The following is a 22072-nucleotide window of genomic DNA, read 5'->3' on the forward strand; positions in this document are numbered from 1 at the left end:
ATTCAACATGTTAGCATTGTTTAAGTATATAGCCTATACATAAAAAACAAAAACACTGACAATGCAATAAATAATTTTCTTATTATAATTTCAAAGATTTTCGCTTTAAATATTGGACATAACTTTTTATCACACTTTTTAACTTTTACGGCTCATACAACCCTAAATGCCGTTTATTTGACTGCCGAGTATTTAAAGAGACGCGCACCTGTAATTACAGAGAATTCAATCTGCTGTCGACGAGAGCATTGCAGCAGGCGGTTAGGGAGGAGACGACGGTATGTGAAAGACTGAATCTCCTGTTGGACGTCCTGGTAGCGCACAGAATACTGTGCGAGAGGCACGAACGCGGCGTTAGCGCCGATCATCAGCGTGCGCTGTCCACGATGCTGACCTTAAAGAAACGACAGATGCAAGGAGTGATTCGCGGCACTGATGTAAGTAAATCCTGCGTCTAACTAAGATAGGTATATATTTATCCGATGACTTAACACTCGATTCATTGTTACCGTGTCCACCGGTCATTACGTGATTATTCTGAAATTGCTCAAGGTCTTTTATGTTAATGCGAAGAGGAAAAATGTGATAGTATATAATCTCTTGTATTATCTTACATAATTTGTTCCAATTGAAAACAGCCTGATCCGTGCATTTGTCACGTTTCGGAATGTTCTGTTACTCCTTTGTTATCGCAAAAATCGACCGCGATCTTGAAAATCGACGTCACACGCTTTTCATGAGGCAAGACAATTTAATAATGATTGTTATAGTCGACGTGATCAAACATACACGTTCCTCCTAGTCAGTTTTAAGACATAATCGTTTACTTTATTGTGAATCGAAATCTAAAAGATAGGATGATCATCAAAGACAGGAATCTCTTATCAAATTTAGTTGCGCTTCGAAATGTTCTTTAGTTGCCGCAAAATCGACATATTTTTCATGAAGCAAGACAATTTAATAATCATCGTTAGAATTGACATCGTCAGAAATATTCGTCCTTCCAAGGCAATTTTAAAGCATAATATTTTTCTTTATTGCTAGAGTGATATAATTGGCTATCTGCAAAATACAGGGATATCTTATCAAACCTCATTTTGTTTCAAAATGTTGTGTTCTTTCGTTACCGCAAAATAATGATCGTTACAGTCGACGTTGTGAAAAATACACGTTCTTCCTAGGCAATTTGAAGACAATATTTTCCTTTATTGCTAGAGTGATACGGTCGAGTATTTGGAAAATAGGATGGTCGCGCAGGAATCAGTGATTGCTAACGTCGAATTGCGAAATTGCTTCTCGTTGCACTGTCTGCATATGGAAACACAGCTCGTCCACGCGCACTTGGAAATACTCGCTACTGTCCTGCAGAGCCTCGTCAACGTTCAAATTCGTGGTCATTCCGAGGTAAGTTCATTTAAATGTAGAACTGGAATACTAACTGAGGATTAAGGTGAATGTCCCAGTTTCTGTTCACATTACAATTTCCACTCACTGGCTTAAGATTGCATGTAAAATTATAGAAAAAGAAAGTCAGTGAGTAGAAATTGCGATTTGAATAGAAATTGGGACATTTATTATATAACAATTTCTAATATGTTTCGAGCTATCAAAAAGTGAGCGTGGTAAGTTACAAATTTATAAAGAAAAACAATTCCTCTGTGATTCTTAATGAATATTTCAAGATAAAAATAATTGGAACAGCTTTCTTTGATCTGATTTGGAAATATTTAAAAATGTTGAACGTGTCATAGCTTGCCGAAGTGTGGAAGCTGATAGAGCCAACGATCATGAAGTGTTTACCGGAAAAGACGACAAGTGGATCGAACGGAGTTTCATAGCGAAACGAGAACTTTATTTGACGACTACTGTGCGAGGTAAGGCTTGGTATTTGAAAGGTAACGATGCAAGAAGCTGATTATAAAAATTGTAAGATATTCAATATAATATTCGATCGACATAGAGTATAATAATAATTTCTGACGGATGAAGGAAAGAATCAGCGTATTTAATTATTACGAAATTCAAGTGGACGTAAACGAAATGTTTCGTGTGAATTATATTCCGAAAATTTTTTAAGACATTCCTTGTTATGTACTTAACATATTTTATGAGCCGATCGATGCTCGTTAGGCGACCAGATATTATTGTATATATTAGAAGTAATCCTTTCTTTTGTAAAGAGAAACAATTTGCAATTACGAAGGCTTGTATAAAAGAAATATTAAACGACTGTAAATAATTTGTTTACCGAACTATTGCTTTTTTATACGAGTTAGAAGTCTGACGTGTGTTAAACGTGATTCACCATGTTGACCGTGGATATTTGGAATATTTTACATCCATTTATACACAACACTCGCCCTTGCGTAATGGTAAGAAAACATATTGTTATTACGTAATTCTATCCTTATTTCTGTGTTCCCGTTTTCAATTAAAAAATTCGTTTATTGATAAATTTTGTATAAACACGAAGTGTGGAAGGATGTACGAATCAGGAACTGTAAAGGACGAAATACAATTTTTGTTTTGGAATAAAACATTTCTTATCGCCTTCAATTAACAGAATAAACATTCGCAAACGATATCCTTATTTGCGTTCCGTGTATAATTTAATTGCGAGATATGTTATCTTAAGTTAAATACATATAATTTATTTCCAATTTTGAGATGTATTTTCGTAACGTCTATGTACCTCTCTTCTGGATGCTCGATCAGAAAATGAGTCAATGTACTAGTCAAGGTAGGGACACAGTTATTCAAAGCAGTGAATTCGTCGCCGATGCACCACAAGAAACTCACGTGATAAGAAATATCCTACGGATAATTAAACATAATTAGATATTTATTAAGATATATTATTTCATGTAAAAATCTACGTACATCGTAAAAAGGTGGTAACTCGTATTCGGCTAGAATTTTGTTAACGCCTTTTACGAACTGGGTAAGTATTCCTTTGCAGTCAGCGCATTCTATCCCAAGGAACGTGCGAGTTCTTTCCTCATTAATGTACGCCCGTACATTAATTAGCTCCAAACTAAATCGGTCTGTCTGGCTACATAATTTCTTCGTTTCCTCTACGAAGGATTCAATCCAATGAAACTTTAATATTACTGTCCTTGTTATACTAACGTGAAACTCATCAGAAAATATGTTACATTTAACCGGTACTTTATCCAATACCGAGAACATCCATGAGTCGATCGCCTCGCTAAGTTTATCTAAAGTTTCAATTGTATCAATGATATTATTCATGGAATTATGTTAGTATTCTTCAGTTCTTGGATACTAACAATTAATATAAATTAACGTAGCCCAGTTACCACGTTCGTGTTTAAAGCTTCTTGTCCTTCCGTCATGTTGTGAAGGATCGTCTTCTACTTCTTCGTGATGTGGGACACCTTTCCAAGATGCAATGATTCCAGGTAAAGGTAATCTACAAAGTAATCAGTGTTTATTGCTTTAACATTTTTATGGTCACAATAGATGAAAATTAAGTACATATGAGTGAAATTATGTACCGGTCAACATTTTGATTAGATGTTTCGTTGTTAACTTCATCGTCCTCAGAATCCGAAGTATAAGCACTCAACAAATCCAAGCCTGACATAATTTACAGACCTGTTCCTCTCATTCTTTCGGGAGTTGTAGATCGAATATGTTTCAAGGACTTTCTCTATTATTGCGTGGTACATGGATATTCACTTCAATCTTTTACCTCCTCAGTGTTAATATCAATTCCTTGTTTGAAATATAAACACGAGATATTGACTAAAGGTACTTTTTTAAAGATTTCGAAGCCAATTGAATATGTATAAGAAAAATGATGTTAATAATTATTCAAATTATGATTATTACATTCTTTTTCAATTGAATCTTTCGTCTAACATCGCTACGCAGGTATGAGGTTAGAAAAATAGGCATTCTCGTACCTTGCACAATTTTGTTGAAAACATTCGAGTCGTGCTTCGAGTTTTGAAGATTTTTTTTGGGTCGTTAGAAAGTACAAAACCTGAATTTTCAGAATCTTCTCTTTTAATACGATTTACATTGTTTATAGAAAAGAATCGTAATATTAGTGCTGGAATTCGTATAACTGAATTATGATTCCAATCAATGAATACGCAGGGCCGGCTTAAAGTGAGGCGAGATCTGTTCTTTCAGATGTCTGATTTAATTATTACGTCTTTATAACTTATTCGAAAATCGAGATTCATAAAACGAATTATCATAAATCGCGTCCTAATTTCTAATCATTGATTTCAATAATTTTACGTTATCTTAAAATACAAAAAAATAAGTCAATGATGAGAAATCAGGACATTTACCTTACTTGAGGTAAAATTAACATTTTTGTATGAGTTTTAAAAATAATAAGGCTGGCATAAGCACGAGATAGATTACATGTCTAATATATTTACAGATATATACAAGGCTATATTACAAGTTTGCTTTTATTATTCTATGTACGTTATTTTAAACGAATTTACTTATTCACTAAAGTCTTCTTCATCACTGAAATACTGATTCCTTTTATATCTCTTGCCTGGCTTTTGAGCTGGCTGATTTTCTTCTTCATACCTTCTATTGCCTTCCAATTCCTTTTGTCTTTGCTAAAATATATGATTTTGTTACGAATTCGAATCATACTCAAGTGAGCTTATATGTTACCTCTAATGCAATGGCAGCACTAAGTGTTTCTACTTCTTCATCCCAATTTTCTTCAACTCCTTCGTCATCGCTTGCTCTATTAAGATCATTCGCTTGGTGATCACCACCCTTATGCTTTTTCCGGTTCCTGATTTTTTTTAATGGAGGGTTTCTAGGTCCCAATGTATTGTTCTTACATTTGTATGATAAATGGCCCTCTTCTCCACATTCGTAACATTGAGATTTGTTTGGATAATCTCGCCTACGTATGAATTCGGTGCTTCTCCCATTATCCATCGCAATAGAACTCTTTACTGTTCGACCACCTATCTGTTGGAAATTTATGATAATTAACACGATAATGAATATTATTGTATATAAAAATAGTACCTGTGTATCATTTAAACTCTTCGCACAAGTAAAAGCATCCTCAGGCGTGAGAAATAATACGAATGCAACCCCACGACTTTTCCTTGTGACTTTGTCTTTCATTATTGTTACCCTTTAAACAAATGATAGTAAAGAAAATTATATATTTGATTAAGGAAATTTCAACCAATTCCTATTCCTAAGCCATGCAAAAGTAGAACACATATACTTACTTTACAATTTTTCCATAATTCTGTAAAAGTTGATGTATGTCATTGTTTGTTAAAGAAAAAGGTAAATTCGAAATGTAGACTGTGGATTTACTAGGCACGATTCCTCCACTCATTATTTATGTCAGTAATAAATTGTCCCAGAGGTCTGTTTAAACGTCAAGTAAATAATGTCAACTTTATAGTTTATACTCATATAACCTACTACACATATTATATGAGAATGCTCACGTCTGAGATTTCGTGATTTCTGTACAAGTGCGCCATCAAAAGGCTATTGGTAGCACCGAGGAGAGATTACCATCAGAGAGGAAAGTCGTTCGTACGCGTTCGAGCGGTAGTCATTCGAACATGGCTTGGACTGGACGGACAATATATTTTATTTTTCTCTGTCCAGTTTGTGGTTCTTACATTTAAATTTCATTATTTATTTTATTACATCTAATTGTTTATATTGGACCTGTAATAGTGACCACACTTTATGCAAAGTCATATGTTCACTAATGCAATTGAAGAATCGAAATGCAAACATATAAGCATTTTTCAAACATTATCAATTGTATTTTGCATTTCTTTGCTTATTAGATGCTTCCTGCGTTTCTTTCGATCGTGTAAAATTCCCACACATGCAGGAACGTCCGTGCTCGTTTCTCTACTGGAAAAAAATAATAAAGAAGGAGAATAATAAAGAAAGAAAATGTTCTTCGCTTGCAGGTAGTTTGGTAAGTAGGTAGTAGAGCGCAGATAAGAAATATTAAGTGAAATGCAGAAATTCATAAGATATCATATGCCTTGTTCAACTGATAATTTTCACAACTAATTTCTGTACCTAGAAAACAAGGGGTAGTCCTTTAGAAATTCTGTCGTTCAACCATGAATAATACGTTTTGCTACAGTAGTGTCGTTTTTCTAAATTGTTTATTGTCAATTTTTTTTTCTATTCGCTTACATAGACGAACGTAACAGTAATTGGAAATATCGTAGTCTACAATAAGAATAAAATAAATACATACAAAATTTCGTATATACAAAAGGCTCGTTGCTTCGAGTTCTACGTTACTTTCATTCGTTACGTTAAATTACTTTAGACTATTTATATATATATATACCAGATCTAGTATCTCTTAAACTACGTATTGTAATGTCTTGATACGTCTGATAATGTACACAGGTAGATAACGAGCTACTTTCTTACGGAAGTCTTATGCATTTCCCCATTTTTCGATGTATAAAAAATATTATCAAGATCAGTCTTGCGAGACACTGACTAAGAATTAATCAGCCTACTTTACTGATTCGAAGGGCGGCAAGTAAAACACGTATATGTATAAAAGAAAGCATTTTACTTAACGCTCACAGAGTTAAGGTTGAATTTATTATTCCCGGTGATCACAGTCAATCGATTATTGATTGAAACGTCGATCCATGGATAAAAAGTGCACGTACATCTCAAAATGGTAAATCAAGATTCCTTCGCAATTCGCTATAAATCTTAATAAAAAAGATCTTTATACAATAGAAAACGTTACGGTTATCGCTAAGTAGACACAGACTCTGTTATAGTTGTATCTCGTATCGCTACATTTCCGATCGAACTCTTTTCTCTATAAGTCGCTCTGTTTTCTGCGCTCTCTCTTCTCACACTACAAAATGGCACATCTCTCTCTCTCTAGAATTATCAATTCTAATCCTCAGTCGAGTCCTTCACCGACGTCTAACTAACATCTCTATTGTTTGAAAAACCGGTATGTATCTTCTTCTTTTCTCTAACTGCCATCGTTCAGCAGCTCAGTAAAAACGATCACCAGCTACCTAGTAGCCATTTAAAGTCAGTATTGAGGATTCGGTGAATTCCTCTGAAAGCTGTTCTGTTGGTTCTGTTGCAACGGCCCAGCTGGGCTGGGTCTTCCCTGATCGCGGTACTGAGGAGGACCAGGTGGACCGTTCGGTGGTCCCGTTGTTCCAGGCGGTGGTCCAGGCACCTTTCCATAGTTCCCTCGCGTCGAACCCTGATAACTACCATAAGCAGAATCATCGCTGCGTCTGGAAATATGCCCGTACATGCTTTCCGGTCTTCGAGAGTTCGCAACGTTCTCCGTGTTAGCCACTATCGTTCCGTTCTGATGCTGTTGCTGTTGTTGCTGCTGCTGCTGTTGCTGTTGTTGTTGCTGCTGTTGTTGTTGCTGATGATGAGTCTGCGTAGAAGTCTGTACGTTCGGACCGGACGGTTGCGAGTTCTGACTCGGCGGCGGAGCCGGAGCGCGTCCATATATGCTAGTACCCGTAGATACGCCGTAAATTCCGTTCTCCCTCGTGCTAAGACTCGTCGAGATTCCTCTGATACCGTAAATACTTTGCGTGCACTGTTGCAACTGATTCTGCATATTCTGATTTGTACTACTGTGATTCTGAGCCGGATTCGGGCCAGCAGGACCGTTCTGTTGCTGGCTATCTCTGCCCGAGTTCGATCCCGCTTGCCCTATTCTAATCGGATACAGACTCTGCGCGGGGACCAGCGGACCTGGTTTCGGGATCATAAGACCGTCTCGGGTGCCGGTAGTCGATTTCGCATATACGCTCTGTGAACGATTCAAATTCGCCCTGGTGAGTGGCGGTGATTTGCAATAGAGAGACTTAGTCCCGCCGTAGATGGACTCTACGCGTTCCAACGCGGTCGGTGGCGCGCTGTAGATTGACGAGGATGCTCCGGCCACTGGACGGTAGGTCGCGTACGCACTGGGGAACTTTGGCCCGGTCGGTTTGTCAAGATCGTCGTAGGTGTCCTCGTCGGATCTCATCGATGAATTATCGCCGTCGTCCATGTCGCGCGAATCCCTGGACCGTTTCGAATTTAAGACGTACTCGTGGAGAAGAGCTGCGATTGCGCTTCCGGACAGGGGGCCCACCCAGTAAACCCAGTGGTTCTCCCAGCGGTTGCTAACGAACGCTGGTCCTAACGCTCGGGCAGGGTTCAAGAAAGGACTCTGCAACATTATACAGAATTATTATTTAGTAGAGTTATTAATACCACGGGAAGCAATTATTGAGTTGTCCGGAAAATTCGTGTCGATTTTTGTAGAAAATTCATAAACGCATTTAAATGTTTAATGTAAAGTTTGTTGCAGGTCGGTGATGTTTTTTTTATTCAGAACAGACACTCTTTGGAATAAAATTGATTGGAATTCGAAACGTAATAACTACGATTTTTGCTTCACTTCGTAACACCTTATTAAATATCGACAGAGAAATTTTTTTAAAGATATCTGAGATATTACGTTTTAGAATATACAAACACATATTCTGATGTACCCAGACCTGTTCTAATCCAGTTATCAAAAATCGGAATAAACTCTTCGGATAACTCAGTAATTAACTCTCTTTAGATTCGCTTAAATATAATAATGCTTTTAAAATCCGCAGTGAATGGAAATGATACGAAATGGTTCGCATTAACAAACAGGATTCTCTCTCTTTCTATCTCGAATTCTTGTTTTCTCCTGCACCGAGACACGGTGTTCTTGAATTTTTCGCTTTCGGGTGCATTGTACACGCGTTCCGGAGCAGGTGGGACCGAGATCGAGCTGCTTCTTTTTCTTTCCGCCTCTTTGTCTTACGCTCGCCGTCTCTCCCTCTTCGCTAAAACTGCAGGTGCTGTTTAAAGACGCGGTCCTCGATCTGATCCAAAGGAGATCGAAGGATGCTTTGGATAGGCTGTTTGCGTACGAGCATTCGAGGAGAGAGAGAGAGATATCGACTGCCTCTTTAGATATGTTCTTATCGTATGAATATTTTCAATCGAAAAACAGTTCGTAATTGAATCGTTTACAAAATACTGACCGAGACTAAAGTAGCTGCCGTGTACGCCGCGACCAGCACCCCGGCTGGTCTCGAAAACATTGGCAATGATTTCAATGATTCCGTGGTGAAATGAGCCAGGATTATCAGAACGGAGAGCACTAATTCTACTAGGAGCTTCTCAATTGATCCAACGAGGCGCCCTGGCGAAGTTAACGTCTGCGTGTTCGACGGTGTAGTCACTCTGTAACAGAATTTTAATTTCATAAGGAAACGACGAAAATGTATACTTAATTAGTTTCATGACTGAAATGAATGTAGAGTAAGAGTAAATTCAATTGGGGTGTAGCAAGTGGCGATAAAAATGAATTATCGATCGGTTTTTCGAAACGGTCACCGCATATGGTGCGCCGCGGTGTAATATACGATGATTTTCCTATTGAGGATTACCGCGACAACGGCACCCCGGATAAGAGCCCCCCGTGGCAAGTCGGTCCCAGCGGTGTAATGTTTATATTAGCCGGTGCATCGTCGTGCCCCAGGACTCGTAGCCCCCTTATTGCCCCGATCCTTTCGCAGTGCCTCGTTAATTTTCTCAGTCTCGTACAATCACACGGGGTCGCAGGCACGCGTGACCCTTTTTGTATTTTATCCGATGGCCACGTGCGATAGTAGACATTAAATACACGGTCTCACGGAGGACCGGACTTTGTAGTAATTTATGAATGATTGATAACGCAACGCAATTACAATATTCTTTGGGTATGTGAAAAGGTTGTAGAATTTAAATGTGACTTTTTTACCCAAACGACTCAAAGTTCTCTCGCTTGGAATCGGCGAAACGATTAATTTTACGTCACTCTGTACAGTTCCAATTTTTTTTTAATGACTGCTTAAAATAATGCTAATATAATGACAGCTGAGTATTTCTTTCTACTTTCTTTAAAATATTCATCATATTTTTAATAATTCATTTTTTACATATTTCATCAATTAAATCAAATCAAATTTCACAAAACACATCAATCAAATTAAATGTTTAATAATTATTTTGTCACATTGCAATTAAAATATACCTTTTAACGCGAGTATAGTTGCACAACGAAATCAGAGGATTATTTAGAACTTTTATGAAAATTGTATAACCGGGAGAATCAAATTCACGATTGACTTGTCCAACAGATGTAAATGCAAAACTGCAATTTTTTTTTAAAAAAAGAAGAAACATCTTTGGAAATGTATTTGAATGACAATTGACAAAGGATCGCAACGAAGCACCTGTGCGTTTGGAACGTGCACCCCGTAATACTAGATTAGCGACAATTTCCGAGAGAGTGCCTCTAATCTCGCGGTTAAACGCTCGTCGCCCTAAAAATCTATCGTCACGTGCGTCGGCAGAAATTCTCCCTCGCGCGGGGAGACGATGCAAATGAAAGCACCCCTTGTTTCCCTCTCGAGAGGCCTTGTGATCGTGTCACGAGAGAGTGAATTGATGAAATCAGAAATGCAGATCATGACCGCACAATTGGGATTAACTGCGGCGTACGTGTACATCGAGAGGCTGCAGAACCAGAAGAAAAAAACAGACGTTCCCATGCTCGTTTCCCTTTGCAAACGTAGAATGATAAGCGGATTCCTTTTTTGGTCTGGCAAATACTTTTCTTTAATGGAGCTAACGACGTCGGTGTAATTGAACAGGATTTGTCGAATCACTATTACTATATTTTTAATGTTGTACATTTTTCTGTGTAAGTTTTATATTCGCTGATGATCTTTGAAACACGTTTAAAGGGGTTCGAGGTACTTCGTTCCATTTCAGACCTCTTCACGAGACCCAGTTTCTCCTCAGACAGAGAGGGAACGGCTCTCTGCACCTGACTCTTTGTTAGGCGCGGACTAGGCCCCATTTTCTATACTTAAAAACCCTTCCGACGGTAAGAGTAGTAGAATAGAATCCACAAGTACGCCAAGCAATTTTACTTAAAACTTTATAACCCGCTACGTAGAAAACATGACTGCCCCAAAGTTGCCTTCTCGTAAACACATAAAAAGAAGGAATCGAATAGGGACACTTTTTTGGCCATTCGACACCGACCAGGGAACCGTCCCACGGACGAGATCTTCCCATCGTGCGGCCATCGTTTTCTCACGTTTTCCACCCGAGAAGCCACGGGTCACTCAGCCGAGACTCGTCTCGCCGTTTAATCTCGCGTACACTTGACTCGAGAGTTGCACCGAGTGCAACCTGTGCCCCATATTCGCACGGGGGAACACCCTCGGCGAGAGAGAGGGTGGGTCCAGCGAACGACACTTTAAATAAATTTCAATTCGATCCAGAATGGGTATTCGTGTGTGTGTGTGTGTGTGTATCACTTTCAGCGAGGCTCCGTCGTATTTAACGAGCTATTGATATCTTCCACCCACCGGGACGAACTCCCCTCGTACTTACACGCACGCATACGATACGCGTGCGTGCTCCCCTTTGAGCAGGAAAACCACCACATGCGTTAAAAGCGAGACGAAATCTACACGTGATTCCATTCTAAAGTCTTCGCCCTATGGGAAAGTTCACGTGGCCGGGCTCGATGTGGTTAAACCAGAAAATTAGCCCCGCGATTTAGGGTGACCGATTGTGGGAAGTTTCGCAAGAAGCTTGACCAGTCTTCCCTCACGGGACAATAATAATTTTATCGCCCGGGGTGGAGCGACACTCGCTCGCAATGGATCACGGACAGTTTTCTCGAAAACAGTGGAGTTTCCTGCGGGAACGCGATCGAGCATAGAAATCCGAGGAACGGGACAAAGCACAGGAATTCTTTGAAAGAGCGAAGCAGGTCGGTACTCAGAATTCTATCCAGCTCGCTCTGAATGAGGGATGTTTGAAAAAGGAGCCAGGAAGTGCGTATACACCCACGGCATGGATCCCTCCCCTCCGGTGTAACGTAACCGTGTACCGCGATCTCGTTTCTTTCTAACTATCCCTGTCCATCGAATGAAGGATCGACTATATTAGACTATTTAATGTTTAACTAAAGCAGATTTAATTTTTCCTGCTAATTCCTGTGCTTTATTATTTGGCGCATTATAAGGGAGTCTGCCGTATTAAATATTCTAAAAATCCTATTACAATCCTTCACCTTTTTAATGGTCATAAAAAAAATATTCGAGTGGTTTTGTTACACCAAAAGGAAGGATGAAATTTGGCGTGCAGCCGGTTCATCCGTCCGCGAGGAGATCCGCGGCGAAGGATGTCTGGGTTCGAGAAAGAATCCTATTGACCTGGTAGACAGCAGAACAGGATGGAAGGAACCTCGACGCGGCTACAGCTGGCTCTGAACGTCGTTGCGGATCTTCGTTCTCTATAGTATGTATATCCTATATAAATCGTGGACCGTGCCTTTCTACGATGAAACACGTGCCGGCCACATGTTGCACAAAAGGGATCCTCCAATGGTCCTTTCGAATATAGATCCGTAGTGTAAAGTCGCCGGTCACAAAGAAGCTTTAGGCGACCGTAAATGATTTCTTTCGGCCGGAGGATACGAAAAGGTGGCAGATGTTCTCCCCCAAACCACCCCCCCGCCTCCCCCCTCGTCCGTGTCTGATCGAAGATGTCGGGCCCCGCTATGTGCAGGCATTTTCTGAAGGACGAAACAGGCTCCGAAAGAAGAGAGAAATTTATGACCGTTTCGACGGCTACTAAACAGCTAGAATCATCGTGGCACCGTTATTGGAATTTTTTTCACCACTACTCGATTTTCATCGAATGCACTTGGAAGATATTATACAGATTCATGCTTCTTCGTGCCAGGAACTGAATACATTTTCTCTATTGAATTTGTAAAATTTTTATAATAATTCAGCCCTGCATGAACAAATAGTATAACTGGATATCCAGTCTTGAACGTGAAATGTGTTCGAAACGAGAGTGACAGGCGGACTGCATGCGCATCTAATCGCTCAAGCTGCCGACAAGGAATGGGAGGATTCTTGAGAACAAACACGTGGTTGCGACCATCTGTTGGCATACTCCACCGTTCAATCCAGACTGAGCCAGAACTTTAGCCTCTTCCCATCTCCTTCCTCCTGCATCCAAAAGTCTTAAGATGCATCAACATCCATTCCTCGACAAATGACATCAATGATCCAACGACTGTAAGCTAAATGCATTCCCTGTCTCTTCACCAAAATTGAATCCTTTAATAGAAGATTGTAATTATATCGTGAGGAGAAAAAATTGAACAGAGCGAGGGTGCAAGTTCGCTATAAAAATCTGAACACAACATGTTCGTACTTATTTTTCATCGGAGCGCAAGAAAACGCGAAATGTAAACTTTCTCAGCCTCGTAACGCGTTCAAATATTTAGTTTAAGGGACCATTGCACACGCGTTTAACACAGATTTTAAGAGGTGCGTGAAAAGCCATATGCTGCAAGCTTTTTTTTCTCGTTCTCGGCCGGAATTTATTTTTACGCCACCGCGCGAGGCCCGTATCGCGTCGCACAGGACACATCGTTGCAATGTTACCAAGGAGAAATGAAAGCAACGCGACAACGGCGCACCGTTGCGGGGCTGTAAAAGCTGGAGCAGTATCGCCGGGGATCGCTGAAACGGGCCGCTTTGTGTCCGCGGTAAAAGGTGTTCCGAGCAGGTAAAGCATTCCTACCGAGAACGGTTCTACCTGACCCACCTGGCTTTCACGATGCATTTTCGACCCGACAACAGTTTCTCTCCATATACACGATCTCTGTAAAAAGAGGGAACTAGCCGCCTAAATTTTCGACCGCGTTAAGCGAAAATGCATCGCGAATAACTTTTGACAGAGGCCGGCTTTTAGGCCACGAGCGCGATTCTCCTCTCCTCTCCACTTGCTCATGTGTCCGGTCTCTTTAATTTCTCCTAATTTTCGATTGGTCACGTTTTACCGCGGCCGAGATGATAGAGGAGGAAGCTTTCGTAGCTAATATCGTCTGCATTTGGTTGATCTACGAATTATCCTCGGGGAAAATTCGAGGTAACGTCTCAGGACGATCTGGAGTATTGAAGGAGGTCTTCGAAATCGCGGCTTAAGAACCCAATATCGAGAGCTTTCGGGAAGAGCTACGATATTGCGTATCGGAAATCCTCACCTTTGGGAAACCATTTCCATTTAAGACAGTTGTCGTTTTAATGAAAAGTGTCGGAAATTGTTTGAAACTTTGTACGAGATTAATGAAGACACCAAAGAATATCTGTGGATAATTTTTGATCGATGTCTTCATTAAAATCTAATAAGTCGCAACTGAATCTGATTTGGAAACGAGTACTCGGCTGGACGTCGTAGACAGTTTTAGAGTAGCAGGAAACTCGGTGTTTCTTTTCTGAGCATCCGGCTGGCCACGCGCGCTACGTGTGTCTTGCTTGACGTCACAACACACACCTGCTTCCTCACAGCTGTTCACCTCAGTCCGTGGTGGCAAACTCCCTTGACAAATAGCTTTATGCCTACCACCGTTCGCCTCCCTTAGCGCTAATACTGGCCTTCCACCTTCGAGGAATCTCACCCGTCGTCCGACAAACGAAAAGATCAAACACAGCTTTTCGAAGGATAATTGCTTAGGACTTGGAAGCACGACGACGACCTTACACTATTTTAACACCCTTTGCTTCAACGTCTTCAAATCGCCCGTTCAGGATATTATTGGAAAACTGACAAACATTTCTGGAAATCCTCGAGTTGCGATCTTTTTGTGTCACAAAAAAGGGGAAACAACAAGTCGGAGTATAATGGGAAAATCTTGTAACCTGTCGATGAAGCGATAGTAAATCCTTTACGGATAGTTAGACTCGCGATTCTCCCATAATCTCTCCCGGCACGTCGCGCCGTCGGTTCGGTTTACGATTTATCGGCTCTCCATTTCTTTCTTTTTTATTTATATTCCGGGTAGAAGTATCGCACTGGGAGCCCGCGCCACCCCTCGACTCACGCGAGGATACGTACTTTACAAACGCCACGCGTACACGCGGTACGTCTACGACCCGCAGTTGCAACAGATGCAGGCGTACGGTGGTCTATTTCCATCCCCTTCTCACCTTCGGCTCCTCTTTTTTTCGCTCTCTGGGGTGCACCGCGATCCCCAGAGACGCTCCTAGAAGGGATGACGTGCCGGACCGGTTAACTAGAGTATTGTTCGATTATTATTTCGGTACATATCGCGCACTTGTTATCTCTTTGTGCGGTCATATGGTGGTCCGAGGGTGGCTTCGTCGTCGATGACGGATCTGTCGTTGCATCGGCCCGTCAGGGACACTGTGGTCATCTACCACGCCGAGTAAACACGTTTTCTATTACCGAATTGAAAAGATCACCCTTCAAACAGATATCAGGTTGGAAAAATTATTCTCAAAGGGTAGGACTTCCGATAGCCGTGCGATAAGATTGTTATCTTTCTTCTATCATATGTAGTTTTTCTATTTAACTTCAAGATCACCCACTGAATTGGCCAAACATGTGGATTTACGTCAGTCGATTGTATTTCTCAATCAAGACAAAATTCGTTTTAATGTTTAGTTTGAAATACAGTCTACTGTGCTCTGATCATTATTCAATGAGATCATGTCGATATTTAATAAAGTAAGTGTGACGCATAAATCATAGTTACTATACTTTGGACTTTAAGCAATTTTGTACTGAAGAAAGATTATACTGAATAAAATAAGGAGCTTTAAACTAAACATTAAATTTATTTATCCTCTGAGAAACAAAGATGTAGTGTGGAGCAGGGTAAGTGTAAAACCGAGTAAAAAATGTCAAAAATTTACCAATAAACATTAGAGAAGTCACGTGTCCAGCCCCTTAACTCCGAGCAATGTCCCTTTTTTTAGATTCGAGTTTTTCATCAAAGTATAATAGTGACAATGACGTTTAGGGTGTATCTGGTGAACGATAAGAACTGTTACAGCTAAACCCCCTCCGATCCCAGATGAAATTTTACGGGGACAGTTCGATGTGCTACAGGGGCGTTCCTCGGTTCTACGACCCTCATGATGCCCCCATGAAATCGAGGATTGCAACCTGCACGTGAACCTGCGTCTCCATGCACAGGTTGACGTCCGCGTAACGAACGTGTAACAATTTTCGGAAATAAAACCTCCACATTCTTTTACATGATCGAAACGTTGAAGAATCACTGTAGAATGCATTAGCATTATTTTCATTGTTGCATTTGCGAAAGTATTCCCTCCAGTTAGGAGGGCCATGGCAAGTGACCAGAGGATCGACGGTGAGTAAGACTAAAAAGAACGCGAGGCGAAAACGAAGAAGACAGTCGGAGAAAGGGAGGACAATGATCCTTAGGAAACGAAGGGAACATCTGCTCGTGGGCCCCGGATCGCAGCGTGTCCTCCTTCAATGAGAGGCGATCGCCGTCGTGAAACTTGTCCCACCTCGGCCGCGCATAGGTATTCATTATCCTCGTCTCTGGTACGCGTTCGATCCTTCTTCCGCGCGGCGGATCTTTTTTGGTCCACGGGAACATCTGCGGCAGCTGCGAGGCGGTGGGCCCTGCCGCGGAACCGAGAGGCAGGTGCTCACCTTCGAAGAAGCTGTCCCTCCGCCTCCCCCGGCCCCGCCAATTACGCGTGCCTCTTTCTGCCGCTGCGTCTACTCTCTTTTCCGTATCCCCAATCTTGCGTCTATCGCCTTTCCTTTGTTTATAATACCCCGTTGGATTATCGATTTATCTATAATTAAATGGATCGAGGAGGTGGGCTGATTGAATGGATAAGAATTAGGAATGGAGAGAATTAGATGGGAGAAAGACACGAGTAAGAAGACGAGGGATAGACTAGAATAAAGAGTATAATTGGAAATGAGGACCAAAATGTATGAGAGAGAAGGAGCAGCGAGAGAGAGAGAAACGGAGAGACTAGTAAATGAATAAAGGGTAGAGAGAAGAATAAATAGTGAAGATATACAAAATAAAGAGAAAGTCGTTCTTCGATTAATTTGATATGTAATCTATAGAATAGATGTTCCCTCTGAATTCTTTTTCATCGCTAAGGAAGTAGCGATTTGATATAAATGACGGGATACCCCCGAAGAGGCCACACGTTTCCTCTTCATTTTTTTCTCGCCATCTCAGAGCGGCCCGAGATTCTTTAACCACGGGCGAAATCGAGGCACGTGGACGCGCAGGAGTTGCTCGTCGCTCTTCTCTCTCTCTCTCTCTCTTTACCCATCCCGTCCAATCGAGGAAAAAGAAAGATATTCTGGCAGCGTGCTGCCGATCATCTCTTCGGGCAACGGAAACTCGCAGCACCGTGAATTATAGGCCTTCCACGCTGGTTTTATGAATTAATAACATCCGATACGCTGATGAAAATATAATAGCGAGCCGGAAAGATTCGAAAATCGCGGCTAACGGAGAAATGTATTTCGTCGAAAAATATTTCGAACAAATCGAAATGAAAATCTGATCATTTGGAGGATATTCAATTCTTATAACATATCACAGAAGTTATAAAATTCTTAAAGGGCTATAATTCTTTTAATGCTCGGTCGGTCAGTTTCTTCGCTTCGTACATACGCGGCTCCCTGACCGAATATGACCCGAGTCCCTGGGCAATAACTTCGGGTTCGTTCCAGGTTTACCGGGTAGTTTTACGTGACGTACGAAGCGTATGTACTCGTAAAACGAGAAATACAGCGAGGGCGTCCCTCTTTACCGGATACGTGAGAGATTTACGAAAGAGATACGGTTATTTATCCTGCGTGTTTGCGTTCCGCGATTACGCGGGAAGGCATACAAGCCTCTAATCGGCCACCGTCGAGTTACAAAACGTAGACCGATCTTGAAGAACCTCCCTTGTACCGCGAGACCGTCTGTTTATCCTTCCCGTAAAAAGTGTCTATGTATATAGGCTGATCCCAGGGAGGTTCTAAAAGTGGTTGAGACATTTTTGAGGGACGGAGCAGCTGCCCCCTCGGCGCTCGTATCTCACATTTTTTTTTTTTCTACGCCGAAAGACTTCCGTACGTATAAACACTTGGGGACGTTTCTTTTCGTTTAAAAATGTAATACGTACATTCAACGCCTTTCTGTACGGAGCCTTAGATGGTTAAATTTTCACGAACAGACGGAACGCAAAGGGACAAGCTTCGACAATTGTTAGGCGACTGTTTCTTTTTGCTTAAACGGGATTACTCACCCGTACAGCATCGCAGCACCGGCTATGCCACCTCCACACTGCGCCGCGATGTAGAGAGCCGCTCGTAGGAGAGAGATCCGCCGACACAGGGCGAAAGATACCGAGACAGCTGGGTTCACGTGGCCACCTGCATGTTAAGCGTTTTAATAAGATTACGTGTTTCGGCTAAGCGTTCATCGACTCCTCGTAAGACGACGTTAATAACATGAAGAATTTAATAAATAAGACAGGAAAATTGCTACTGTAATTAAAGTGTTTTTTAAATATTGTAACAAATTCCTCCTGAGTACTGTAACGTCGCGTTTCAATTCGTTAGAAGAGGAATGAAGATCATTTCGCTTAACCGAGGAACTTTAAATTAATATATAAGCACGTTACACGTCGTGCGCATGAATCATGTGACACAGCATCCAGGGCACGATCTAGCACACGATCTGATTGGCGCGTGGTGCGCTCTGTTTCTATCAGCCGCTATAATCGCTTAACGAGCCAATAGAGAAAGATGAGTACCGAGTGCGAACGGTGATATCTACCGCGTTCTATGTTCAGTAAAATGATCACCAGTTCCAAGAGAGGCATTAATATATCGATTAACGTGATTGAAGAAACTTACCACTAATGTGGCCGAAGATCAGCCAGACCGCTGCGATCGCGAATCCGGATGCGATCGCGGTAGCTAGGACCGAGAGGCCGCTTCCGGAAACCGCGGAGGAGGCCGCCGCGCCGGATACCATTAAACTGAAGAGGAAAGTGGCGAAACATTCGACGGCGACTGCTCGCCACAGTTCCAAGCTGCGTGCCTCTATCGACATGGGCACTTTCTTCTCCGCCAACTCCGCGTTGTTCTCCTTTAACGCGGCGATCCTCGTGAGCAGCGTCACGATCTGAGCGTCTATTTCTCTCTGCAACGTCTCCGTAGTCATTTTTCCTTGCGACGTTGTTCCAAACTCGAACGAAGTGAAGCGTCGATTGTTGTAACTTCTATTTCGTGTTTTCTAAAGCATTCTCTTGTATCACTTGAGGAATGCACCGGCGGACTGGCACTCGATGGACACTTATTTTTTCACGAGGATCGACCGGGGTTTTACGAGTCGGTGGAGGGTGTGCGCGACGTTCGAACGGCGAACGGGTAGACGACGCGGTACCGATGTTGCCGGGATGGCAACTCGCTCTCGAGTGACAAGACGATCGGCGAACGAACAAGTGGGCCCCGGAGCTGTGTGCGAGCGCCTCCACCACCGCAGCCGCCCCCACCCTTCGACCACCGCCGGTGCATCTGTGCCCGAACCCGAAGAGCTGTGTGTATACCACCGAGCGGCGACGGCTGCGTTCTATACCCCCGAAAATGTGCGAGACCCTTGGGGGAGGAAGTCCGAAATCGTGGAGTTAGGGAAAGGATGTGGTCGAGAACGTGTTCCGAAGGTAATCGCCGTACCAGTGGAATAAAGAGATTAGGCCACGTCGAGGTTCCCGTGTACCACGACAAATGTTCAAAGAAACGAATACGATTTAAAGCAAATTTTTTAATTGTCAGAACAACTTGGACAGTAATTTCGTTTGTACGAGAGGAAATGACTGACAATGCGCAGCGAGGGTAATAATTACGTTCGCCACTGTACGTCTTATTCCCACGATTTTATTAATACTACAGTTCCGACAAAAAAGGGATGTGCGCGCGACGAGTCGCGGACAACGAGTACAATAGCCTGCATTTAAATCGACTCCGCGCGGATGCTCCGGTTTTCGATGTCCCAACAGTCTCGCGTCTGAACGGTTCTTCGGTTTGAACTGTGATAAAATTATGACTCACGCGATCGGTTAAATATTTCCTCGGCGACGATGTAGATGAGAAATTCTGAAGTGGACAAAATCGGATAACATCGGACTAGCGTAAATAGATCAAAGTTCTTGTATACGATGGAGAGGAACGTTGCGATTCGTAGAAGCTAAAGAAAAGAAAGGGATGCCCTTTCATGACGCTTAGTTCACTTTTTAATTCGCAAATGGCTTCCACTTCGCTTTTGTTCCCTGAAGTCGACCCCGTCGTGTCAAGCGTGACGATTCCGAGAGGATGGCGAAGAAACGGGACCGCCGTGTAATTAAGTCTACTTCTTTACTGGGACTGTACGAGTATGTAAGTAAAGCCGGCTGGGGAACGGGTAATAAATCCAGCAATTGCCGTAAATTGGAGAACTCACTACGGTGGGGGAGAAGGAAGAGAGGGCGACGGATGAAAAAACCTTTACTTTGTCGCATCTCTAACAGTTTAAATACCGGATAATGTTCACTGAACGTCTAATGTAACGCATTTTTCATCGATTTCCGGGCTGCCCGAATGATTTACCTCAAAAGCGACGAGATTTATCTTCTTCAAATCATTTACAGTACCTCCAGAAAGTATTTGGATACCTTCTAAAATAACTATTATAATAACTTAACATAACTGTGTGTGTAATGTATATAACGTATATTACATATGTACAAGGAATAACTTTTTTAATATTGAGTCAAACGACATATTTTCTGTGGGATGCTAGACGATTTAGTTTACTATGTGATATGTAAAATAAATTTGTTAAAAATTGTTATTGGTCAGAATCGTAAAGAGAAAAGTAAACGTCGTATTTTTAACTTTTTTATTGGGGTCTCTAATAAGAAACGTTCCGTTTGTAATTTTAAGCAAGTTATGTGCACATATTAAGTTTCATGAAAATTTGTTAATGTTGCTATGAATTATGGAGGATTAAAAATTAAAAATAAAACAGATTCTTCATAAGGTGTAGTCTACGACTGAGATAAATTGAGGAATTTTTACATGTCCAAGTGTTTACACTGGAACGGGATGTTTCAAACTTTTATCAGAGGTAAAAGATTAAAAATTATGTCCTTTACTTTTTAATTCGCAATTCCGACGAACAGCAATTTTGTTTAATATTTTATACTTGACCTTTTAACATCCCAAGGAAAATTGAGGTAATTTGGTCGAATATTAAAACAGTTTTATTCCGTTTTAAAAGGTATAGAATACTTCCTGCAGCCACTGTATATACCGAATGAGGGAATATCTTCAACTTGCGAAGATGCTATCTCGTTCCTATACATACAGTCTTGCAACGACTATAAAGAAACGAGGGGAAACACGAGGGGATCGTAATAGACGAGCAGGTTATTACTCAACGGCGAAAGCAACCAGTAGAATCATCGATTATCGCGTTATCATTTTCAGCGGTGCTCAATAACGAGTTTCTATATGTATAATGAACGATCGTAATCAAAATTATAGACATAACTAAACTAACATTATTCTCTTCTATACTTACGTATAAAAATTCTAATTTCTTTGATCTCAGCTAACTTTAAATATACCTGCTTGTTATGAAACATGCAATTAGGTCGCTGTGAAAAATGATAGTAATGATCGTCACTGATCTAATCTGTCACAGGTGAAATCACTTGATGATAAGGCCAGTGTATTCCGTGAGGAATGTGCCTGTGTATAATGCAACTCATTCATTCACGCAGCATTCTTGTATGTACGATCATAGGGATTCGTGGATCATGCAGCTCGATCGTTTCAGCGAGCACTTATTAACGTGTGGGCGGTCGATCGTAGCGTGTGTTTGCACGCGAGAGTAACATTACCGTTCAGTACACTCAGGACTCTGTTGCCGCGAACATTATTTCATTTCGCAAACGATTTTTCGAAACAGTTTTATTGGAAGATTCGATCAACAACAGTGTGGCCCCAAACGTTCTTCATTTGGAGGGACATCGTCGTGGAGTTATCGTTCGATGGTACGTAATTACTCGTGCAACTGGTCGAGAATCATTTAAATAAATAC

At 41.4% G+C, this 22072-nt stretch overlaps 5 protein-coding genes across 10 annotated transcripts in view; 2 read left to right on the forward strand and 3 right to left on the reverse strand.

Annotated features, from left to right (window-relative positions):
- The window catches only part of LOC108625139 (sorting nexin-8), a 14469-nt gene extending 12217 nt beyond the window's left edge, over window positions 1-2252 (forward strand). For all 3 annotated transcript variants that reach the window (XM_018024904.2, XM_018024903.2, XM_026813642.1), the window contains 3 exons: window positions 221-437; window positions 1216-1404; window positions 1752-2252. In XM_018024904.2, coding sequence (XP_017880393.1) covers window positions 221-437; window positions 1216-1404; window positions 1752-1838 — 493 coding nt within the window. In that variant the 3' untranslated portion in view covers window positions 1839-2252. The remainder of the gene's footprint in view (window positions 1-220; window positions 438-1215; window positions 1405-1751) is intronic.
- A 304-nt stretch (window positions 2253-2556) lies between these two features.
- LOC108625140 (U6 snRNA phosphodiesterase) lies at window positions 2557-4147 on the reverse strand. Of its 2 annotated transcripts, none has more exons than XM_018024908.2 (5): window positions 3930-4147; window positions 3519-3738; window positions 3321-3433; window positions 2881-3218; window positions 2557-2814 (listed from the first exon to the last, which is right to left on the reverse strand). In XM_018024908.2, the coding sequence occupies exons 2-5, from the start codon at window positions 3605-3607 to the stop codon at window positions 2626-2628; spliced, it is 729 nt and encodes a 242-aa protein (XP_017880397.1). In that variant the 5' UTR covers window positions 3608-3738; window positions 3930-4147; the 3' UTR covers window positions 2557-2625. The 2 variants fall into 2 exon arrangements, with proteins under 2 accessions (XP_017880397.1, XP_017880396.1); XM_018024907.2 differs by having other exon boundaries at window positions 3291-3433; window positions 3930-4144.
- Window positions 4148-4393: 246 nt separating this feature from the next.
- Window positions 4394-5513, reverse strand: LOC108625119 (zinc finger CCHC-type and RNA-binding motif-containing protein 1). Its single transcript, XM_018024870.2, has 4 exons — window positions 5250-5513; window positions 5038-5149; window positions 4669-4977; window positions 4394-4610 (listed from the first exon to the last, which is right to left on the reverse strand). Exons 1-4 carry the CDS (start codon window positions 5360-5362, stop codon window positions 4488-4490), a joined length of 657 nt encoding a protein of 218 aa, XP_017880359.1. The 5' UTR covers window positions 5363-5513; the 3' UTR covers window positions 4394-4487.
- A 632-nt stretch (window positions 5514-6145) lies between these two features.
- Window positions 6146-20110, reverse strand: bib (MIP channel family protein big brain). Its single transcript, XM_018024909.2, has 4 exons — window positions 18844-20110; window positions 18231-18357; window positions 9084-9285; window positions 6146-8230 (listed from the first exon to the last, which is right to left on the reverse strand). Exons 1-4 carry the CDS (start codon window positions 19151-19153, stop codon window positions 7076-7078), a joined length of 1794 nt encoding a protein of 597 aa, XP_017880398.1. The 5' UTR covers window positions 19154-20110; the 3' UTR covers window positions 6146-7075.
- A 655-nt stretch (window positions 20111-20765) lies between these two features.
- Gli (carboxyl ester lipase-like protein Gli) overlaps window positions 20766-22072 on the forward strand; it is a 6332-nt gene continuing 5025 nt past the window's right edge. For 2 of the 3 annotated variants that reach the window (XM_026813623.1, XM_026813624.1), the window contains exon 1: window positions 21678-22025. The gene's annotated coding sequence lies outside the window, so the exon portion shown is untranslated. Of the gene's footprint in view, window positions 22026-22072 lie in introns of all 3 variants that reach the window. The other variant, XM_026813622.1, reaches the window with a different exon arrangement.

Source organism: Ceratina calcarata, unplaced genomic scaffold (assembly GCF_001652005.2).
Source record: "Ceratina calcarata isolate Rehan_Ccalc_2016 unplaced genomic scaffold, ASM165200v1 scaffold347.2, whole genome shotgun sequence".
Classification (NCBI taxonomy): Eukaryota; Metazoa; Arthropoda; class Insecta; order Hymenoptera; family Apidae; genus Ceratina; species Ceratina calcarata.

Excerpts from the sequence above, each read along its gene's own strand:
- LOC108625140 (XM_018024907.2), bottom strand. The coding sequence starts at position 3,607 with ATGTCAGGCTTGGATTTGTTGAGTGCTTATACTTCGGATTCTGAGGAC. Across the intron at positions 3,434-3,518 it reads TCTAATCAAAATGTTGACCG|ATTACCTTTACCTGGAATCA; the intron begins GTACATAATTTC and ends ATTACTTTGTAG. Across the intron at positions 2,815-2,880 it reads AGTTACCACCTTTTTACGAT|GATATTTCTTATCACGTGAG; the intron begins GTACGTAGATTT and ends AATTATCCGTAG.
- LOC108625119 (XM_018024870.2), bottom strand. The coding sequence starts at position 5,362 with ATGAGTGGAGGAATCGTGCCTAGTAAATCCACAGTCTACATTTCGAAT. Across the intron at positions 5,150-5,249 it reads AATTATGGAAAAATTGTAAA|GGTAACAATAATGAAAGACA; the intron begins GTAAGTATATGT and ends ATTTGTTTAAAG. Across the intron at positions 4,611-4,668 it reads GTGCTGCCATTGCATTAGAG|CAAAGACAAAAGGAATTGGA; the intron begins GTAACATATAAG and ends CATATATTTTAG.
- bib (XM_018024909.2), bottom strand. The coding sequence starts at position 19,153 with ATGACTACGGAGACGTTGCAGAGAGAAATAGACGCTCAGATCGTGACG. Across the intron at positions 18,358-18,843 it reads GATCTTCGGCCACATTAGTG|GTGGCCACGTGAACCCAGCT; the intron begins GTAAGTTTCTTC and ends CTTAACATGCAG. Across the intron at positions 8,231-9,083 it reads CGGCAGCTACTTTAGTCTCG|AGTCCTTTCTTGAACCCTGC; the intron begins GTCAGTATTTTG and ends ATAATGTTGCAG.